Source organism: Lygodium microphyllum, chromosome 5, assembly GCF_053477565.2.
Source record: "Lygodium microphyllum isolate KBCC chromosome 5, Lygodium_microphyllum_v1.1.10, whole genome shotgun sequence".
NCBI lineage: Eukaryota > Viridiplantae > Streptophyta > Polypodiopsida > Schizaeales > Lygodiaceae > Lygodium > Lygodium microphyllum.
Window position 1 is genome coordinate 6,635,087 of NC_141139.1, and position 23,086 is coordinate 6,658,172.

Sequence of the window (23,086 nt, forward strand, 5' to 3'; positions counted from 1 at the left end):
ATTCCTCTATTAAGTGCAATACGGGCCACAGCCCCCTAACTAATAGTATCCACAAGAGAAACCATACGTGGCCTAAAACCCATGGTGAACATTAGCTACCTCCAAAAAGACCAACTTACATGATCAAATGCCTTTTCAATATCAGCCGAACCATAACAACTTGTTGGCCTCAAGCTTTTGCAAAGTCAATTCCAAGTTGAACATTCAAAATGTTGTGCATTATATTCTGATCCTTAATGAAACCGTATTGACATGGATGAACCAAATGTGGAAATATTTTCTGCAATCTGTTGGCAGTGTTTTTTTAGAAGATTTTGTATAAAGAGCCCATAATAGAAATGGGTCTCCATTGTTTCAAAGAGATAGGAGAGGGAACTTTAGGCAATAACTGAATGACTGCAATCTTCCAGTCTGAAGGCATGACACCAAAATTCCAAACTTGCTGACACAGGCAAGTTAACGGATCCTTAGATTGCTCAACATTGGCTAAAAATAACTCATTAGGAAGCCCATCCCAACCATGGCTTTTCCTTCTAGGCAAATGGGACAACACCTCTTCCACTTCATCCTCTGAAATATCAGCCTCCATTAAGGCTACCCATTCTGGCTGAACCTGATTACTAACTAGATCACAAATGTATCTATAAGCTGAGTGTACAGTATCGAAAAGAATCTCTTGAGGGTCCAACAATGATTTATAAAAATCTACACACATTTGAATGATGGATGTAGGATTTGTCACCATAGCACCTTGCTCATTCTTCAAACACACAATATTTTCCTAGGTGTATTTCTGATGTAATCAAGCAAAGAATTGATGAGATTGACAGTTATTGTCATGCAAAGCTTCCGTTGTGGACAAAAATTTGTATTTAGAATATTCCTCTTCCTGTAGAGATTGAACTCAGCCTTTCAACCATTCAATGCATGTAAGCAAGTCATCAATGGTATCCCCCAACTGACATAGTGACAATGAATGGGCCAACAAAGATTGCGCATGCAACAATTCAGTGCGTAAAAAGGAAGCATGCTGAAAACCATACTGTCGGGATAACGAATGCACATTATCCCTAAAAACAGCCCATGCTTCCATCCCTTTTGATAGGACCCTAGAACGAAAGGAATCAATTAGTTGCTGAATACATTCCAGAGACTGATTTTGCAACAGAAAGGATTGATTGAAATAAAGAGGAGAGCCTTATAGGCATGAACAGGTTGGTGTGTCATTTCCAAGATCAAAGGATAGTGATCAAATAAGACATGCTGTCGCTCTATCCACATATCAATGATTATAGGGAGAAAAGAATCACTCTAACAAATATAGATCCTATCCAGTCTATCTTGATTGAGAGGGATGCATCTAAGACCACATGTCCTATTTCAAAGACACAACTGATAGAGCATCCCAAGCCTGTTGCTCAGGACCATCCATAATCGAGTATTGTGAAGTCGTCTGATCCAGAGATGTATAGGCATTAAAATCACCCATTACAAAGCCTTGACGAGCCATGGTAAGGCAATGCAAGTCATCCCAAAGCTAACGACATTTACGAGTAGTAGAAGGAGCATACACACCCACTAGCCATAAAACCTCTCCCTCATATAGGATTTCCAAAATCATAAATATGCTGCGATGGTCCTGAGAAATCAAAGATGGTTGCAATGAAGATTTGAGGGCCAACATAAGTCCAGATTTATGTGAAACACGACCACTAAAAAAGACTGAATAATCCTTATATACATAAGATGATCCTCCCAAAGCACGCTCTTTATACTCCACAACACAAAAAACATCCCAATTGCTAGCTAATACAACTTTCCACAACTGATGCTGCTTATTGCTTGAAGAAATACCTTTAACATTCCATGAAACAATTCTCATGATGGATCACAAAAAAGGAAACTACTAAACCCCCACTTTTCCTTTCCCTTTTACATCAACTGCTTTGGCTGCCTGAAATCTTTCCATCTCGCTTTGAATCACATCTACCAGATCTGCCCTTTCCAAACTAGCAATTGAAGTACAAGAAGGAAGCTACTGTTGCTGGGAATGGAAAACATCTCGAGGAGGCACTAGCCTCCCTTACGAATCAAAGCGCAGAGCAATATTAGAAACCCTTTTTTCATTCGCACCAATTGCAAGTTGAGGTTTCATATAGAACCCCCTATCTCGACATTGAAAATTTTGAGTGATAGTTTGCGTAGCTGGGTGAATAGGAGTTGATTGAGGCTCCTGCCTAGCATTACGATGAACCACCGTAACCCAAGAATTATCCTGAGGAGACAAGTTCTGACCCACCAAAAGCGATGCATGCTCAATACGAGCTTGAGAAGCAACCTTCTTTCCATCTACTTGTCCCTGCTAGACAATCGGCTCAGGAACAACTTCAGGTTGCTGAACCATCTGTTGGGGATGATGGTCATGCATATCCAAATCATGATCCATAGACCGCTGCAATACCTCTTGGCTTCTATCACATTCTGAAATGAAATGTCCTAATTGTCCACATCTGAAACAATGTCCAGCAACTATTGCGGGAGGCCAATGGAGGCTCCACCAACACCTCTCCAAGAGATCTCAAAACAAAGAGAAGAAGTGTCCAAAGATTTGTAGGAAAATTAACCATCTCGACCCAAATTGGACATGCCTGCCTAAGTGCCTCTTGAAACTCTGCCATAGGCCTCCATGGAACCATATGAACTAACCGACCATCCATGAACAACAGGATATGTTGCATAATATGAGCACGCACTTCCGGGGAGCGGAAAAGGACCTCAAAAAAGCCCCTCGGTCCATCATAAATCTCTTCCACAAGGGGGGCCTGCCCTTGCCCTGAAGCATCATCTTGACACACCTCCACATTGACAAGCATAGATTGCAACCAAGAACGGATTCTAGTTATGAAAGGAGTCCTTCCCGTAAAGTAAAAGATGGTTGCCCTCTGGTGAAAGGCGGCAATCTGCTGTAGAACCAGATCAGCACCCATAACAGCAACTACATGTTCCCCTTCCGGTAAAGAACCCGCTTTACCCTCATTGGCTTGAGCATATTCCGACAACAGATGATTGGCAGTGGCTAGCGTACACTGAAAAGACTCATTAGTCTGAGAACACAAAGCATGAACATTTTCCTCAGGCAAATTCAGGGCACACAAATCTGGTTCTTCGACTGACAACTTACAACGTTTACCCATCACATCCCCTTCCATTAACTGCCCAAAATCTTCAGCTGACGAATCACCATCTGATTCTGCCAAGTCTTTATTGTCCCCATTCCCAATATGCTGGTCTAGAAAGGCCATATCAATACCATTAGATTCCTGCAAATTCGCCATAATCCGAGGTTCATGCTTATTACACAGTTTATTCCAACCCTGACTCTCTGTCACAGAACAGAACTGAATCTGTCTCCTTCTGCAGGCCGTTGTACCTTAGGTCCTCTGCACAAATCTAAACTCTGCTGTACTGTTTGTACAGACTTTTACACAATCTCTCTCACTCACACTGTGTCTTACCTGGGATTAGAGCAGGTCGTCACAGACAGATCCTCGGAGTCAGACGCAGGGCAGGGTGTCACAGGAATGTCAGGTTGCAGATTAGGTCGATGATGATATACAGGTGTGCTGGGACAGAGTGCGAGCAGGACAGAAAATGGACCTCTGGAAGGCAAGGGCAGGACTGGAAGTGTTGGGCAGGGTAGACGGGACCCTGCGCTAATCTGAGGCAGGAACTCAGGCGGCACACAAAGCAGGTGAACGGTTGCGCAGGTCAGGGGAAACGCGTCCGCAGGCAGGTAGGCATGTGCACAGGTCTGCTATCGCTACACTCTCTCTCTCTCTCTCTCTCTCTCTCTCTCTCTCTCTCTTTACATTTTTTTCTTGCTCATCTTTTGCAACAGAGTAAGCAAGTACTTGATATTGATGCCTGCACATTTCATCATCAGAAGTGCTACAAACCTTGAATTATCTTTGAACAAGAATGTGTTCTTGTCATTTACTATTTTCACTACTTGAAGAAACATTTGACTGTAATCCAAAGCCTTGAGTTCAAAACTAGCCAGTAGGTCTTTTGTGTAAGATTGCAAATTTGAAACTTTTTGCAGCAAACAGATTACATCAATAAATCACTCTCTTGGGATCATGAAGGAACATTTGAAAGATGCAACTCAAAGAATTTGAGCTCCACACCTTGTTAGCTTCTAAATTTTCACACAATAAATGACTGCATGGCATACACAGCCAAACAATATGATATTTCCACATCAAATATAAGACAGTATATTGAGGCACATCTCCATCCCACTGAAGCACCAAAATTTTGCGTGAAATGTAAGATCAGGCAGTGGAGCATTCAGCATTCCCATTTTTGCATTAAAAGAGGTCTGGAACGAATTTACCATTCCATTGCAGCAAAACCGGCCAGAAGGAAGAAGCCTGGACGTTTTTCCTGCCTTTGATGAAAAAGGTAAACGAAAGCTTCGATTCCGAGAGTAGACAGCTTGATCCAAGAAAAGATGTGAATGGCAGTTCTCCCTAGAGTGTCCTTTCAAAACATAGAGCTGGCTTACTTTCTCATCTTTGTCTTGAAGTTTGTCTAACATTTTACAAACCTGCATAGATAAGACATGAGTACTTGCCTGAGGACATTCAAGAAGAATGCATTTAGTCTTCAATGATGTGCATAAGCTACAGATAAAATCGAAACAGGTGTTTGAAAATTAGCACACGCATTTAAGAACTACAGTCATAAGCAGAGGATGGCAAGCCCCAGTTCACTTCAAAGCATGCACTTTCTCAACTTTCGTTCAACCTGTTTAAAAGACCATACCCTTGCATATTGCTGATATACTGAGTTATTTTTCGAGAGAGCTCTCTCTGGCATCCCTCAGAAAGACCACCAAAATAGTGTCATGATTCATCTTAGAAGGTGAACATCAGAGAGGTTGCTGTAGCTCCAGCACTTTTGTGGAAGGAGAGCATCTTTAACCCTTCCTTGTGGACTCTGGAGTCAAGTCATCTACAATCACATGTTGAGCCTCTTTTCTCCTCACTGTATCTCCAAGGGATCATTACCTTCCTTGCATTGAGAAGGTATCCGATACAGTTGCAAGACTTCCCTGCAAGTGATTTCCTCAGTTCAAATGGTGTTTTCTTGGACATGCTGCTACAGAGGCTTACTAAAGTGAATTATTGATGTTTGTACTCTTGCTCTGGGTTCAGGCCTTTTTAAGGTTAGCTGTAACAACTATCGCCTCCTTGTGACCCTAAAGTCAGTAGGAATTTTGGCCTAGCCTATTTCTCATGTCTTGTATAGGTATTATGTTTACATACGCATTTGAAGCACCCATTTTCAAGTTGACCTGCATCATGTATTTTGTTTACAATATATGTATTGTGTTGAATTTACATCGGCATCTGAAGCACTAGACATAAACAACCAAAATGCACTTGTTACAAGCATCAATTAGTAATGCCAGGAGCATTAAAATCTTATAGTACCACCTGGTGTCTCAAAGAATTGTGGGAGCTTATGTAGTCATGTTCGGCAAACAAGCCAATGCAGCAAACGATCAAGAATGGGCTTCGTTAATAAATAAGTCAAAGTGGTGGTGGGCTTGTCACCCTTTAAAGATTTAGACATGAATTGAGGACCCAACAGATGTTTTCACTAGTGACCAAGTACTTTTGTAATCAAAACTAAACTGGACTAGCCAACCTGAGTGCAGACAAGCCAGCGAAGAGGAGCTAGATTCTATTGCTCAAATCACACATAGGTCTTAGTGGATAGAGCCCCATAGAGGCAAGTCTTCAGTAAGAAGTGGATTTGAAAGTGAAGTTCCCCTCAGATGGTGCCATGGATAGATACAAGACCCATTTGGTAGCCAAGGGATGTCCAGCAAGAAGGCATAGGCTACATGAAGGCCTTTACTCCTACAGCTCACATGACCACCACAAATTGTTTGTAGCTCTTGCATCCCACTAATAGTTGTCATTTACTAGATGGACTTCAAGAGTGGCTTCATGAATGGGGATTCAAGAAGTATATGTAGAGCATCCCAAGGGATTCATTGATCCTGAACATAAGCAAAGTGTCCACACTTGAAGGCCCTCTGCAGCCTGAAGCAGGCCCTACTTCATATCACATGGATTAACCAATCATCAATTGGAGTGTGAATCCCTATTTGTACTCAAATGATTCTCTTCTTTGTTTCAATTACTTTCAACTTGTATCTTTTGATTACCACAAGCTCACATGTTGCCAAGGTGGCTGATGTGATGCATCAGTTCCACACTACTTGCGAGGTGACTGAAGCAAACGAAACTCTTTGGATAAACAGCAGGATGATTCAGGACAAAATGTGCCCCCAAAAGTGTTCTTTTTCTAATAAAAACTTCTTACCTTAAAAATTTCATTTCATGACCCCAATTCATGAAATGAAATGAAACATTTTGTTGGTTTCAGGGTTTCACATTTTGCCAGGATGAAACGCGTTTTTTGGTTACTCTGTCCTATTTCCATGGAACCAAAGAGCAACCTTATGCTTGATGACGATTCAGAGCTGATTGATGCTTCCAAATATTGGCAGTTGATTGGACCCCTTCTTTACTTGGCCCCAGCATTCCCTTCTTAAGTCAACATGTTGAGTCAATTCTCCACTCTTTTCTTGGTTTAAAACTACTGAAAATTCCTTTATTAAACAACATCATGGTTATGGATAACCTTCCAAGCCTGCGGATTCCATAGGTGATAACCCATCTCACCTACATTCCCATAACCAAGAAAGATGCATTTCCTAGACTTAGGATTAAGCTTTTTGCGCTTGTCCTTGGATACATGGCAAAAAGCCTCACAACCAAACATATGCAAATGAGCATATGAGAGGGAGGTTTTCCAAACCATACCTCTACAACCTAATAGTCAAGAGCAGTACATGGGGACCAATTTATCAAGTGTACGGCACTAGTGACTATCTCAACCCAAAAATACTGTGGTAAGTCTACCTAGCTAAGCATATTGCGAAATCGCTCCTACATTATCCTACTCATGTGCTTAGCCATACCATTCTGGGATGGGTTATACGGGGTGATTAACTGATGCTTAATACCTCTCTCGTCACAAAACTGCTCAAAGGCTTTAGAAACATACTCACCCCCATTATTTGAGCTTAGGTATTTTAGCCTATATACAAACTGATTCTCAACCAAACCAAGCCAAACGTAATTGCTGCCGATTCTTTCAAAAATCAAATGAAAGTTATCACATTGGATCATCGATCTATAAAGAGTTCCTTCAGTCTACTAAAATGTAGCCAACACTTTCACTTTTTGCTTAATAGGATATGCCCAGATCTCATGTGTATAGTCATCGATGAAAGTAACAAAATACTTAGCGCTACCTAACGACTCAAAGGGCATGGGATCACATACATCCGAATGAACAAGAGCCAATGGCTCATCCATGGATATCATACCGGAGACTTTTTATGCAAATTACATGTATGTTTGCCATATAAACAATGATCCCAAGACTCAAAGCACTTATAGATACTACAAATGAGTAAGCATTTTCATTCCTTTCAAGGATATGTGCCCAAGGTGACGATGCAAAAAAGATACATGTGGAACTGCATCCACTGCCAAAATATTGTCAACTAACCCAGATAATATGGTCAACTGACCCAAATACAAGCAAGGGGTAGAGAGTATTGGACTTAGCATCGTGTGCAATGACAAGATTTCCACAAGTAATCTTCCATGAGAAATCACCAAAAGAAACTACATAACCTACATTATCCAAAGTGCCAATAAAGATAAGGCTCTTTGTGAGAGCTGGTACATAACATTCATCATGAAGAGTAAACATGCAACGTGAACCAAACTGTAACTAGACATCACTAGTACCAACTATCTCAAGCGCCAGGTTATTACCCAAACATATAGATCCAATCAAATTGCAAAAGTAGTGACACCACTCTCTATAAGGGGTCACATGAAAGAAAGCCCCTGAATCTATCAGCCAATACTAAGCATACCTTGACAAAGCATCAGTAAGCTATGAAGTATCAAGAGACAAAGCTGCAAGTATGAAATCATCATTAGAATCAGTTTGCACAACATTAATCTCTTTAATCTTAACACTATACTTGCTAGGGGCAATGCTGCAATCATCATTTTTGTCCTATACTTTACCCTTGTCCTTTTCTTTACGCTTGTCCTTGTGCATCTTATGACATTGTAGCCAAATATGTCCTACTTTCCCACAATAATGACAAGTGAATGAGGACTTACGGCCACGGGACTTTGTAACCAATCTTCCTCCTCGGATAGGGTGGTAAATCCCTGATTATAACTTAATTACAGCAACAAACAATAAATGCAAATCTGAAAATACAAATTTACCTACTGATCCTGGACAATGCACACCCGATTGGCCCCAAAATTGGCGCCCCTTTTGGTATTTCTTTAGCTTTATTGAAGAAAAAGTTGACTTACAATGGGATTCTCCCAATCCCTTTTGGTATTTCAACTCCCCTTGCTATCCAAAGTGACCAACAAGTCTTCAATCTATTTTTCCCCTTGAATCAGACACTCAATTGGCCTTCACTCACTTCATAGATGATGGAAATGCCCCACATTCAATGGCTGGCTAGTCCTCCACTTGAATTCAGCTGAAATTCACCTTCAGCCTTGTTGAATCCAAGTCTTGGAGCTTCCAAATTTTGGCACGCTTCTGTATAACACTGGTTTCATGAACCAAACCTTTGAGTTGTGACCAAGGAAGACTATCTCATCATTGTGTGTGCCATCTGGTAAAACAAAACCCAAAGCTTTGAAGACTGCTCTTCTATTCACTCGATGTTACCAGATTCTAGCTTAGGTAGTTGTTCATAACATACATTAAGCCACATTGGAATGTAGTTGTTTTGAATGTGGTAACTTGTCTGGCTAACAATTTTTGTCTCTTGATGGTGATGACTGAACTCATAGTTGTTGTTGTTTTGAATGTGGTAACTTGTCTGGCTAACAATTTTTGTCTCTTGATGGTGATGACTGAACTCATAGTTGTTAGGTACGAAAAGTATAGTATGGTACAATACGATAAAATACGGTACTAAATGATATCTTAAGATTTTATAAGGTACGGTACGATATTAGTACGAAAAAAAAAATAACTTCATTATTTTGAACTATAGATGATAGAGCAGATATTAAGAGTCTAAATAGCAATGCTATTGGAGTATATAAGATGAATACTTGAGGGTAACACACCAAAACCTCTATGGCATATGCTGTGTGTGCAACATGCGCTACAACTTACAAGTATATACATAGGAGTGGATACATCATACATAAATGATCATACAAATAAGAGGCATGTATGCTTGAGAGAGAGAGAGAGATGAAATGATATGAGATGCTTTCTTAACGTCTACAAGAGGCCAAAATGACCTATGAGACCAACAATTACCAAACAAACCACCAAAGGTTTTGGTAAAGGATTTATGAATTTTGTTATGGTTTTGTTTGGCATTGCTAAGGCTAAAGCAGCTACTGATGGTACATTCACTAATTTGTGTACTCTCAGAAGGTACATTAGGCCAAGCTATCCTCTGGCCTAGTTTTATTAGCAATGTGTACTAATGCTTTGGATTGGGTGGTGCAAAATGAGCTGTGAACAAAGGTAAAATCAATAGGATTAAGCTACTTGATGATTCTCAAATGGTGCTGAATTTATTTATTGATGATACTAACAATTTGTGAAAAATGATGGGACATCAATTAGAAACGTTTGGAACTGCTTGAATATCTTATGTATGGCCTTTGGCTCTAGGATAAATCATAACAAAACATGTATGAGGAGTCTAATCAAGCTTCCACCCCCTTTCTTGGTTGATTGATCAAGGCTACAAAATCACCACCACCACCACAACAACAACAGTCAACAACCCAAACCACCACCAACAACAAAAACCAAAAAAAAAAAAGGGCTTGTTTTTAGGTATGATTTCATACAAGTTCGTACAGTACGGTACGGTACGAACCGTATAGTACAAACCAATTCGTACTACATACGAGTGCAACTATGGCTGAATTGTCCTTGTAGCAATCTAAAGTACTCATAACAGTGTTAGCATATGATATATCATGCTTCTATGGCTATTTCAATGGCCCTAATTTTTGTTGTAAATTAGGGTTTATAGTAGAGAAATTTGCAATTTCTCAACCTCCAAGATTCCAAATGCTGAGATCTTCGGAGCAAGACTGTGAAATGGCTGGGAGATGAGAGGGAAAGCTGTAGAGAGAGAAAATTCAGAGTTTTGTCGCAAAGAATGACTGAAAATCAGTCAAATGCAGTTGCTGCCCTGCTATAACAACATGTAGATGCAAAGAACTCAAGAAAATCAATCATTTATTGCTACTGCCCCGCCTCAACAACCTGTAGATGCTATCTCTTGCTGTTGATGTTGGGAATAAAGAGCCATCGTGCCTTTTATATGTGTACGGGTGTGAACATACCCTTAGCACATTGTACTTTCATACATATATCTATTTAAAAACCTAAAGTGTAACACTCGTCATTGTACCGAAAAACGTGTTCCCTCTCTACTCTGCTCTCTTGCACTCTATCTGTCTCTCTCACTGCGCGTAACGACTATTTCCCTTGATCTCCGTACATAACCTTTCCCTACAAATTGGTATCAGAGCCAATGGCTCAAGCTGCTGAGGGGTAGATTAACAGGTGTAACAGTCTTGTGGACTGTTGAGAGGTGCAAGCGATACGCTGGTCTCGTGTAACAGTCTTGTGGACTGTTGAGGAGCGAGCTCCATGATTGACTTGCGAACGGGCGACAGGGGTGACCAGTTGACGCAGCATGAGGGACTTGCGACAAGTGCTGTGTCCAGCGGGGCGACCAGTGTGAACGATGAATAGGCGGTGTCAGTATCATAGCACACGATTGAGGGGTCAACGGACCCGTCTTCAAATTTTTTTTTCTCTTCAATATCCTTTGAAATTCCCCCCTCTAACCAAGGTTTTGCGTGCGTAAGCACAAGATCTTAGATCTGTGCAAAATCGGCTTAAAAATTTGGGGCTTTTCTCGAATCTGGGAATCTCAACACAGAATTGGACAATCTGACTTAGAAATTACAAAGTCGGTGCACATTTTCCCGGGAATTTTGAGGCTTTTCACATTTCAGTGAAATTCTTTCAATTTCATTGAAATTAATGCACGCAGGACTTGGAAAATTTGGGCATTTGTCCAGATTTGGTGTGAGCAAGATGCAGCAGTGATATCTGTCTAAAAAATTGCAGGAATTTATGACATTTTGTCCCCGACATTTGGGGTTTTTCATGTACATGCACAAATTGGGCTGAAATTAATCCAATTTCTTGACATTGAGGCACATTGGACCCCATGCAATTTGGGGCTTTTGCAGTTTGGGCAAAATTTGTGCAGCATTTGGTCATTTTATGTACATGCAGGTTGAATTCCGTGCAATTTGGACATCAACACTTGGTAAAATTTGGGGGTTTTGCTGAAATTGCTTTATTTTGGCAAAATTGGACAGTCCTATGCATGATAGAGGAAATGCAGATGTGTGTTTGACACTTTGAGCACAAAATTTTGGGGCTTTTGACCGTTCGTGTTAAATTTTATGCCCGTGGGTACATGTACAACAAAAATTGCAGCTGAAATTTTGGGATTTCTCATGTAATGTGATGCACATGCCCTTTGGAATAGCTGTAATCAATTGGATAATGCTGTAGCACTTGGTTTGGTGCTTCTGAAAACTTAATTACAGATCTGAAATCTGTACTTTTGTGTGGTTATTTATTGCTGATTGGTACTTGTTTGTACCTTGGTCACTTGGGTGACAGTTTGTGCTTGCATTTACTGGTTTTTTGGTCACACTTGGGCTGAAAATCATGGCTGGCAGCAATGATAGCAGTAATTTGATGCATATATAGAAGCTTGAAGGCGCACATAATTTTGCAATTTGGCAAAAACAGTGCTACAATATCTTGTTACAAAAGAAGCAAGCAAAGCCGATCAAAACCAAAGGGGCAAAGCCAACAGACATGGATCAGGATGATTGGGATAAGTTGAATGAGCTTGCACGCTCAACCATAGAGCTATCAATTTCTGATGCCTTGCTGTTCAACATTGAAGGTTTAGATTCTGCATATGCTATATGGACTAGAATGGAAGAACTGTATGCACAGAAGAGTGCTGCAAACAAAGTGTATTGGCTGAAAAAGCTTATGGATTTGCGTATGAAAAAAGATACAGCAATGTCTACTAAGTTTAACTCCATTTTCAGCCAGCTGGTTGCCTTGAAGTTCATGATTGATGAGGAATTTAAGGCTACTTTCTTGCTTTGCACTCTACCAGAGAGTTGGGATACATTCAGGACTGCTATGAGCAATTCTAATGTGATCCTTTTGTATGCTGATGTAGAGAGTGCTCTACTTATGGAAGAAATGAATCGACAGAACAATGCATCTAGTAAGTCTTCAAGTGCTTTGCATACTAGGGGTAGATCACAGCAAAAGGGCAAATATGATGGCAAGGGACGCAGTAAATCACGTGGCAAAGATGTTGAATGCCATCATTGTGGCAAGAAGGGTCACTTTAAACGTGATTGCTACAAATGGAAGAAAGAGAAACGAAAAGGCAAGAAGACAGATGATTGCAAGAAAGAGAAGAAGATAGTCAGCCTAAGAAGAGCAGTGTAAAAATTGAAGAGGTGAATGCAGTCACTCATGACAGTGACAGTGGGAGTGATGTACTCTTTGACTCTTCACATTTTGGTGCACATGCTCTACTTGCAGATACAAATGATGACATGCATACCTGGATTCTTGATTTAGGTGCTTCCTTTCATGTCACCCATCATTGTGAGTGGTTTTCCGCCTATACAGGGGGTCGACATGGTGTTGTCCATCTTAGGGACAACTATGCATGTGAGATTGTAGGTATTGGTAGTGTGCAGTTACGGTTTCAGCATGGCTCTGTCTTTACACTTCAGCATGTACGGCATGTACCTCAGCTCAAGAAGAGCTTGATTAGCACACGACAGCTAGATGATGATGGTTTTCATACCACCTTTGGTGATGGAAAATGGAAGATCTGTAAGCGATCTAGGGTTATTGCCAGAGGTTGCAAGAGTGATACGTTGTATCCACTTCATATATCTAGTGTGCGTGACCATGTTGTTGTCGTGACCAAGCAACCAAGTGTTTCTTTGTGGCATGGCCGATTGGAACACATGAATCAAACAGGAATGAAAGTGCTTCCTCGTTTGGGTTACTTGCCTTACCTTCGTTATGCTGATTTTGAGCATTGTGATCATTGCATTTATGGCAAACATACACAAACGTCTCACAAAAAGTCTCTTTCTTTGAAATCTTCTTCTCTAGAGTTAGTACATTCGGATGTATGTCAAATGCTAGGATTATCTTTAGGAGGAAAGAAATATTTTGTCACCTTTGTCGATGATGCTACACGGAAAGTATGGGTTTACCCTATTCGTAGCAAGGATGAAGTGCTTGACAAGTTTAAAAGATTCTTGGCATTGGCTGAAAATCAGACAGATAAGACACATAAGTGTCTTCGCTTTGACAATGGTGGGGAATATGTGTCTAAAGCCTTTCAGGCATTTTGTGACAGCAAAGGGATAAAGAGGGAGCTCACTGCCCCTCATAATCCACCCCATTTTGTGACAATGGTGGGGAATATGTGTCCAAAGCCTTTCAAGCATTTTGTGATAGCAAAGGGATAAAGAGGGAGCCCACTGCCCCTCATAATCCACCCCAAAATGGAGTTGCACAGTGTATGAATCGGACTATACAGGATAAGGTCCCTACGATGCTGTCTCATGCTGCTTTACCCCATGGTTTTTGGGCAGAGGCTGTTATGACAGCCGTTCACTTGATTAATCGGTCACCAAACAGGTCTTTTGGGGGGGGGGGGGGGGAGTTCCCCAAGAAGTGTGGTCGGGAAAGCCACCTTCATATGCTCATCTGAAAGCGTTTAGCTGGGAGGCTTTTGTGCACATTCGTAAAGAAAAACGCAGCAAACTTCAATCAAAGTCCTGTAAATGCATTTTCCTAGGATACGGTGACGAGGGTGAAATGGGGTATAAATTGTGGGATCTCGAGAAAAGGAAAGTAGTATGTAGCAATGACGTTATCTTTTGGGAAGATTGCATGCACAAACAGCCCGAAAAGACTGAGGAGGTCCGTAGGGTTGTATTCCGGGAAGAAATACCTTTTGGATAGAAAAATGTGCCTGTTGTACAGCAACAAATACCTGCTGTAAATGAACTTGTAAATGTGGGAAATGATGCTAGAAATGATCAGCCAGCTATTGCCTATGAAAATAAGCCATTAAATGTGCAGGTATAGCAAGGACAGCAAGCTGTTAATGCTGATTTGCAGGCTGAAATGCCAAGACAGCATGCTGAAAATGGAAATTTGCAGGAATAGCCAGTAAACAATGACCATTGGGTTAGGAGATCGTCTAGGGCTACAAGACAACCTGACAAGTTTGTTCTTGGTGCAATTAATGTGGCTGATTATGTCATGCTGACAAACTATGGTGAACCGTCTTGCTTCAAGGAAGCAATGGACAGATAGGCCAGCAAGAAAGTATAAAGCCATGCTGTCAGAGATGGAATCTCTTGAAAAAAATGGCACTTGGGGCTTGGTGCAGTAGCCTAAAGGGTAGAAAATCCTTCCATGCAAATGGGTTTACAAAATGAAGGTCACTTCTAGTTCCTTACCAAAGTACAAAGCAAGATTGGTTGCAAATGGGTACAAGCAGGAGCAGGGAATTGACTTTGATGAGGTTTTCTCTCCTGTAGTCAAGATGACTACATTGAGAACCATTTTGGACTTGGTTGCAGTTGAGGATATGAAGCTCATACAGATGGATGTAAAGACTGCGTTTTTGCATGGTGATCTGCATGAAGACATATATAGGCAGCAACCTGAAGGGTTTGTTGAACATGGTGACCTTTTGAGGCAGCCATGGGCTGAAACAAGCAACAAGAGAATGGTATCATAAGTTTGATACATTCATGCAGTCCCAAGGCTTTCATAGAAGGCAAGTGGATCACTGCTTGTACACCAAGAAGGCAGCAGATGGCAGCCTGATTATCTTGGTTTTGTATGTAGATGACATGCTGATTGCTGGCAGGGATACTCATGCCTTGGATTCACTGAAGCAAAGTCTTCATGGCAGCTTTGACATGAAGGATCTTGGTGATGCAAATCACATTTTTCGCATGCGAATACTCAAAGATAGATCGAAAGGCTTACTCTATCTATCTCACCAGGAGTATATCTCCAAAGTTTTGCAACGTTTCAATATGGAGGGGGGAAAACAATTGGGGTTCCATTGCCTCCATATGTGAAACTTAGTGCAGAGGACAGCCCTACATCTGATGATGAGAAGACTGAAATGGCCAAGATACCATATGCTTTAGCTGTTGGCAGTTTGATGTATGCTATGGTTGCTACACGTCCTGACATTGCCTTTGCAGTGGGAGTGGTTAGCAGATACATGGCAACCCCTGGCAAAAAGCATTGGGATGCAGTGAAAGGTATTATGAGATACCTCAAAGGCATAAAGGAGTTGTGCATCTGCTTTGGAAAGCAGAAGGCATCTGTTGTTGGCTTTACAAATGCAGACATACTGGTCATGCGGACTGTAGGAAGTCCACTTCTGGGTATGTGTTTACTTTCACAGAAGGAGCAGTCTCTTGGATCTCCAGGCTACAAAAGTATGTTGCATTGTCTACTACAAAGGCAGAGTATGTAGCTGCCACTGAGGCATGCAAGGAGACTTTATGGCTTTCACGTCTGGTGGGAGAGCTTCGCATCACAAAGTTACCCATTCTCCATTGTGATAGTCAGAGTGCTATCATGCTAGCACAGAAACCTGCCTTTCATGCAAAGACAGCACATATAGGTGAAGTACCACTTCATTAGAGATGTACTTGACAACAAGAGTATTCAGCTTGTCAAAGTGCATACCGATGATAATCCTGCAGACCTTCTCATGAAGGGTCTTCCAACAGAGTGGTTTGCTCATTGCCGACAGATGATAGGAGTTGGATAGATATATTTTTTTCAGCTTTGTACATACCTAGACTTAGCTGATTCTTTTCTCCTCGTAAGGCACATTGCCTTTAGGTGGGAGATTGTTGGCAATAAAGGGCCATCGTGCCTTTTATATGTGCACGGGTGTGAACATACCCTTAGCACATTGTACTTTCATATATATATATCTATCTTAAAACCTAAAGTGGAACACTCGTCATTGTACCGAAAAATGTGTTCACTCTCTATTCTGCTCTCTCGCACTCTATCTGCCTCTCTCACTGTGCGTAAGGACTGTCTGCCTCGATCTCTGTGCCTAACCTTTCCCTACAATTGATTGGTCTTCTTTTGCCCTTGGCTGCCTCAAAAGGTCCTCCAATGGATGCAAATCAGACTAGCAGCCTTCCTCTCTCTCCCTTGCAGACTGAATTTATAGAAATGCTTCTCTTCAGCCTCTAAAGACGTTTTTTAGTCTTGCATGGGCATTTTTGACAAGTGGCAACCTTCCCAAAGGGTTTTTTCAGCATTTTTCATAATTAAATATTATTTTTCAATCTTTAAATACTGAAAATTAATCTAGTAATTATTTCAATGCCCTGAAAAAAAATCCTGACTGGCCAATAATTAAATTGGCTAGGCAATTTCCATTCCCAAGTGTCTCTGTGCCATCTTTGACCATTAGATTGGCATTAGGTACCATTAAACGCCACTTCTCTAGTGTCACCAATTGACACTTATGGCCAAATGGATGACCTAGGCCAAAAACTCACACCAGATATCACTAAGTACCTATGCGGCATAACTTATAGCAACTTTTGCCTTTGACATCTCGTGATTTCTTCGCGTCCCGGGCTTGTAAATTCACTTTAACCCCAGTTGCACCTCACATATGCATCATTTACTTAATCATGTGATTAAAAATTAATCCACATGTTAAGTGAGGTTTCAAAAATACATGTCCTCATGACAGCCCTCTCCCTTGAAATCCTTGCAATCGTCCTCAATTGCACTGCCAAATGCATCAAAAGTAAAGTACTAGATTGGAATTTCCATAGGGGATCATAGTCAATACAACATTGTGCACTATTGTTCAACCATTGCATATGCCCAACATATGCTGAAAATTACCAGCTAGCATAACATAGCATAAGACTCACAAAGAATCTCAAAAACATTGCCAGATTATCATGTGACATGCCTATTTCTCATGAGCTGAACTCATCTGGCAAAACCAAACCATAGCATAGCATAACCAAGCATAAACCATGGCTAAAACATCAATGGCATCATAACATATGTTGTTGTAGTTTAAACCATTGAAAATTGAGCATAATCTGATCATAAATTGATCACTTGCTGATCTGAGAACTGATCACAAACTGTTGCAAATGTGACCCCAAACTGATCACAAACTCATTGCAAAAACTGACCAGCAATCTGTGCAAAAACTGATGCACAACTGATCCAAAAAGTGATCGTAAATGGTTCTCAAGCCGATCAAAAACTGGTCAGAATTTTTGTCTCAAAATTGAGGCAAAGTTCATGCTGAATTGTTCATAAGCCGATGCAAAAGTATAGTTCCAGTGCCAAGGGTGAAACTCATACTCATCTGCATACATCTCACAGTCACTAGTACACTAAGTAGTGATCTCATGGCAAACATACTATTAGCGCAGTACCTTGGATGCATGCTGAATACATTCGAGATCCACTACATATGAGGAGCTGTCCATAACTGGAGGAGAGGAAGTGCTACCTCCCCCTTGAGCATCGGACACAATACTTTGGACCCTTGCTTTGCTGGACTTGACAGAGCCCGAACTAAAGTCGGCTCTAACTGAAAGGCATCTAGGTAAAGTTGCAACAGTTAAGGATGGTCTGCCAAGTCATCCTCTTCCATCCATTTGGCATTCATTGGTGAATAATTCTGAAATTTCACCAAGTATCTCCTGGAAACTTTACCTTTGACCTTTCTTTCCTTATGTACCAAAACCTGCTCAGGTACCAAAAATTAGGCCCTACAGGGCAACTTTGAGGTGGACATAGCGAGGAAGATAGCCCTCGCACTGCAAGCTAGATGGTTTGATGGTTTTCATCAAATCCATCTAACTTACACGCAGGTGACCCAATTCAATCTAGCCAAGCAGGGCCTTCTAGTGCAAGCCAGCGCAGTATGGAAATCTAATAGCAATGGCCTCTGCATCTATTTACGCATCACCGAGATGGATCCGGCTAGAGAGGGCCTACACAAAAGAATTTGGCAGGCGTGTGTGATCAAGTTGGATCTAGCCAAGCACGGCTCCTCGCTTCTTCACACCTCGTTCGTACAAAGAGGTGCAAAGTGAAGAATGATAAGACATGCAGGGACAATGGACTTTGCCAGAAGAGCGCGCTGACATGAAGAAGTCCCCCACCCCGTGCCTTAGTTCTTTGTGGTGTGCATGGGGTGTTGGAATTTGCGGCTCCTTAGGCAGTAGACCGTCTCCTCACAAAAACTGTGTGTTGCCTTGCTTGAAAAGCTCGATCCCACTTTGCCGTTCCATCCTAGCTCCTCAACCTCAGGCTGAATTTCAGTAGACATATCCTCTGGCACATCACTATGAAAAGGCCTCAACAAATTGACGTGAAAGGCATTATGTATCCACCAATGTGGAGGCAATTTCAGCTAATATGCCACATTGTTGATCTTCTCCAACACCTGGAAGGGCCCATAGTATCTCATACTCAACTTCGGATACAATCTTTCTCTTCCTTTCATCTTTTTCAGCCTTGCCTTTTCAAAACGTAGCAATATATAATCACCCTTTGCAAACTGCAAAGCACGTCTATATCGATCAGCTGCCCTCTTTTGCTTTTCTTGCGATCTCTGAAGAGCATATTTTATCTTTGCATAGGCTACATCCAAGTTTTCCACATAACGATCAATCTCAAAGGTCTTATCCTTAGTTTGCAAAATAGGTGGTACCTTCTTGCCACCCTCAACCACCTCAAATGGAGCTTTGCCTGTAGAACCATGCACTGTGTTGTTGTAAGTAAACTCAACCAAGGGCAAATACTGTTCCCACTGTGTCTTGTGGTCAGAAACATAGCACCTTAAAAAATCTAACATTGTGGAATTTGCTTCCTTAGACTGACCATCTATCTACAGATGGAAGGATGATGTGAATTTCAGCATGAGACCCATATTCTCAAACAAGTCCTTACAAAATAAACCGGTCATCCGGGGGTCTCAATCACTAATGATTGTCTCTGGCATATCATGATATTTAAAGATGTGATGCAAAAACAATCGTGCCATCTGATCAGCCTTTATTTTCTTTCTCACCGGAATGAAATGGGCTTGTTTGCTATACCTGCAAATGATAGTCCATATCCCATCATTCCCTGTAGGTGTCTTAGAAAGCTAAAAAATAAAGTCCATTGCAATGCTCTCCCAAGGCCGATCTGGAATGGGCAAGGGCTGCAATAAACCTAACAACTTTTGCCTATCGTGCTTTACCTTCTAGCATACGATGCATGTCTTAACAAACTGTTCTACATCATGCCACAAAGCTGGTCAATAAAAGAAATGCTTCATTGCCTTGACCGTGGCATCAATACCTCTGTGTCCTACATACGGAGGAACATGACTTTCAGTGATAACTCTAGGCCTTAACTGCTTTGTGACACATAGTCGTCCATGCATCATTAAAAATCCATCTCTTAGTACAAAGTGTTCATCCCTTTCGCCATTGCAAAGTTGATCATAAACATTAGCAAAGTCCGAATCAACAACATATTGCTCTTTCATGGCATCCAGCTTAGTGTGATAAACCATGCTGATACTTGAAATTTGTGGCTTACGTAACGGTACATTAGTCAAAATATTCTTTTTACCATCAATATGTACAATCTGAAAATGAAACATAGAGAGAAAATTCACCCATCTCATATGCTTCTCTGACAACTTTGTCTGTGTCAGAAAGTACCTCAAAGTTTGATGGTCTGTCTGCACTGTAAAATCAGCCCCCAACAAATAATGTTTCCACGTAGACAATGCATGAATTACAGCCAAGAGCTCTTTCTCATAGACCTGCAAATTATTTTCTGTATCGTGGAGAATTCGGCTCTCATAAGCCACAACTCGGCCGTCCTGCATAAGAATAGCCCCAATGCTGTTACCACATGCATCACATTGAACTATGAATGACTTCCTTAGATCGGGCAACACAAGCACAAGATCTGAAGTCATCTTCTCCTTCAACTTTTCAAATGCTGAAATTTCCATTGCTGTCCATCTAAATGGCACATCCTTCTTCTGCAAGGCATGCAATGGAGATGCAATTTCAACAAACCCACGTACATACTTCCTGTAGTAAAAACATAAACCCAAGAAGCTACGGATCTCATGCACATTCCTCAAAGGTGGCCATGATTGCATTGCTTTAATCTTTGTAGGGTCCATGAGAATACTATCAGCCAATACAATATGCCCCAAAAAGTGGATTTCATGCAATAAAAATTTACTTTTCTTATCATTGATAACCAACCTATGGTTACACAGTTCATTAAACACCATATCCAAGAGTTGTCTATGCTCTGTCTCGTTCTTTGAATAGACAATCATGTCATCAAAGAAAGTGCCCACAAATTCTCTATATGGCCTGAAGATACGATCCATTATCTGATTAAAAGTGGCAGGAGCATTCGTAAGTCCAAAAGGCATAACAAGAAACTCATACAATCCAAAAGATGTCTTAAAAGCTGTCTTAGGCATATCTTCTAGTCTAATGCGTATCTGATGATACCTACTTTTCAAATCTATATGGCTAAATATGATTGCCCCTTGCAATCTATCCATAATATCATCGATCAGAGGAATCGGAAAGTGATTCTTTATTGTGATCTTGTTCAAAGCACGATAATCAATGCACATACGCCATGAATCATCCTTTTTCTGCACCAAAAGCACTCGAGAACAAAAAGGAGATGAGCTGGGCTGAATCAACCCTTTTTCTACAGCTCATTTACTTGAGTCATAATCTCCTCCTGTTGGGCTACACTGACTCTGTAGGGTGGCCTGTTAGGTGGGCTACTTCCAAGGATAAGATCTATGCCATGATCTTTTGGCCTTTCAAGCGATAGCTGCCCTGGATGTGATTGAGAGAAGCAATCAGCATACATTTTTAGAAATGACATGCGATCCTTCTCCAACTTAGACATGTTTCCAACATTCTCACTATCATCTTTATCCTTAGTAAAAACCAAGTACGCTGAAAGATGATTTTTCATTACTTTAGAAATGACAACTGCAAATACAATAGGGACAGATTCACCTTTCAACTTTACATGAAGTGTGAGTATCTTTCCCTTATGCTTAATAGTGATCTTTTTTTGCCCGAGAATCAATCACTGCATGCATACGGTGACACCATGGCATACCAAGCAATACATCACAACCCTCAAGTGGAGCAATGAAAAACTCTTCATTGTCCACATATCCTTGTATGTGCAACCGAAGCTTTCCAATGAGCGGTGTGACAAGCTTTGCATGGCCTTTACATGCCATTCCAACTTTCCCCATGGGTCCCATCTCATCTTCTCTAATACCTAGACGAGCGGCCATGTCAACAGAGATGAAGTTGGCTCATGCACCATTATCAAAGAAAATGAATGCATGTTGATCCCTAATTTTGCCCCATGCTCTGCACAACTCAGTAGCATCATCATTGGGCTGATCACTAACAACATGGGCACCATCCCACTGATGTTTTAGGCTTTTTTCCTTTAGAATCTCCCTGATTTTCTAATTTTCCAGCTTGCTGCCTATTGGGACAGTCCCTTGCAATGTGACCCTCTTGTTCACAAATAAAACATTTATTTGCAGCCATCAATTCCCTACGTTGTGCCAATGTTTTCGAGCCCTTTCTTTGTTGTTTAGGCTACTTTTTAGGCTGATATTCACACCTGCCCCTTTTCTCAACCTTAAACAACTTTTTATTCGTCTTCTCGCCACTCTCTAGGAAGCCCGAATCCTTCCCACGCAGCAAAGCATCGGCTGTAGCAACAGTCTCTATAAGCTGAGACATGCTAGACACGGTGGATTTAATATAAAAATCCCTGATTCCTTTGGACAACCGACAAACATATTTTTTCACTTGCTCATGAAGGGGTACGGGGCGATAAGAAGTAATAGCAAGTAATGCATCCCAAAATTTCTTATTATATTGCTCCAAATTCTTACATTCCTTAGCATCTAGCTTATTCCAAGCTACCACGATGTCCACCTCAAAGGTATTTGTCAACAAATTCGATGCAAACATTTGCTTGAATTGTACCCACGTTCATGGTGCTCTACCTTGCATCAAAAGAGTGGATCATCACTATAATACCCGAATACATTTCTAGCCGTACCCGAATACATTGGGCCTTGCACTCCATGCATTGGTTGCTGCATACCATAGGGATTTGTGGCATACATTCCCGTATGCGGTCCTTGTCCAACCATAGCATGAAAACTCATGCTTCTACCAAAATATATTGGCTGCCCCATCATAGTATGCACGCCTGAGTGTCTAAGATCCATTGGATTGACACTTCCATGATGGCCTTGCATTTGCATTCCTTGCCCCGTAGGTACCAACTATTTTATTTCATTAGCATCTTTGGAAGCTTCAAATGAAGGATTTGGCATTCCCTTTGATGCATCTTGCTGTCCCAAAGGTGTAGAGGACGTCTTCTTCTTCTGGCCTTTGCTATCCTTCTTTCGAGCATTAAAAAATCAGGCAAATTGAGGATCCTTTGCCAATTCAACAAAGAGATTTGCTGCTATCCTCATCCGATTCTTGAACTGGTCATCAAATTCCTCTTCACTTTGCTGGTCATCAGCCTCCTTATGCCTTGAAGGCCGTGTTTCTTGCCCAACAACAACATTTTCAGCTTGTTGTCCATGGTCTAAGCCTTGTCCAAGGTCAGGCATTGCATTTCCTTCATTCTCATG

At 41.2% G+C, this 23,086-nt stretch overlaps 1 protein-coding gene across 2 annotated transcripts in view; it reads right to left on the bottom strand.

Moving 5' to 3' along the window:
* Positions 1–23,086, bottom strand: part of LOC148035483 (DNA primase) — a 170,644-nt gene that overhangs the window by 7,226 nt on the left and 140,332 nt on the right. For both annotated transcript variants that reach the window (XM_087677444.1, XM_087677445.1), the window contains exon 8: positions 4,397–4,609. In XM_087677444.1, the coding sequence (XP_087533570.1) occupies positions 4,397–4,609 (213 nt within the window). The remainder of the gene's footprint in view (positions 1–4,396; positions 4,610–23,086) is intronic.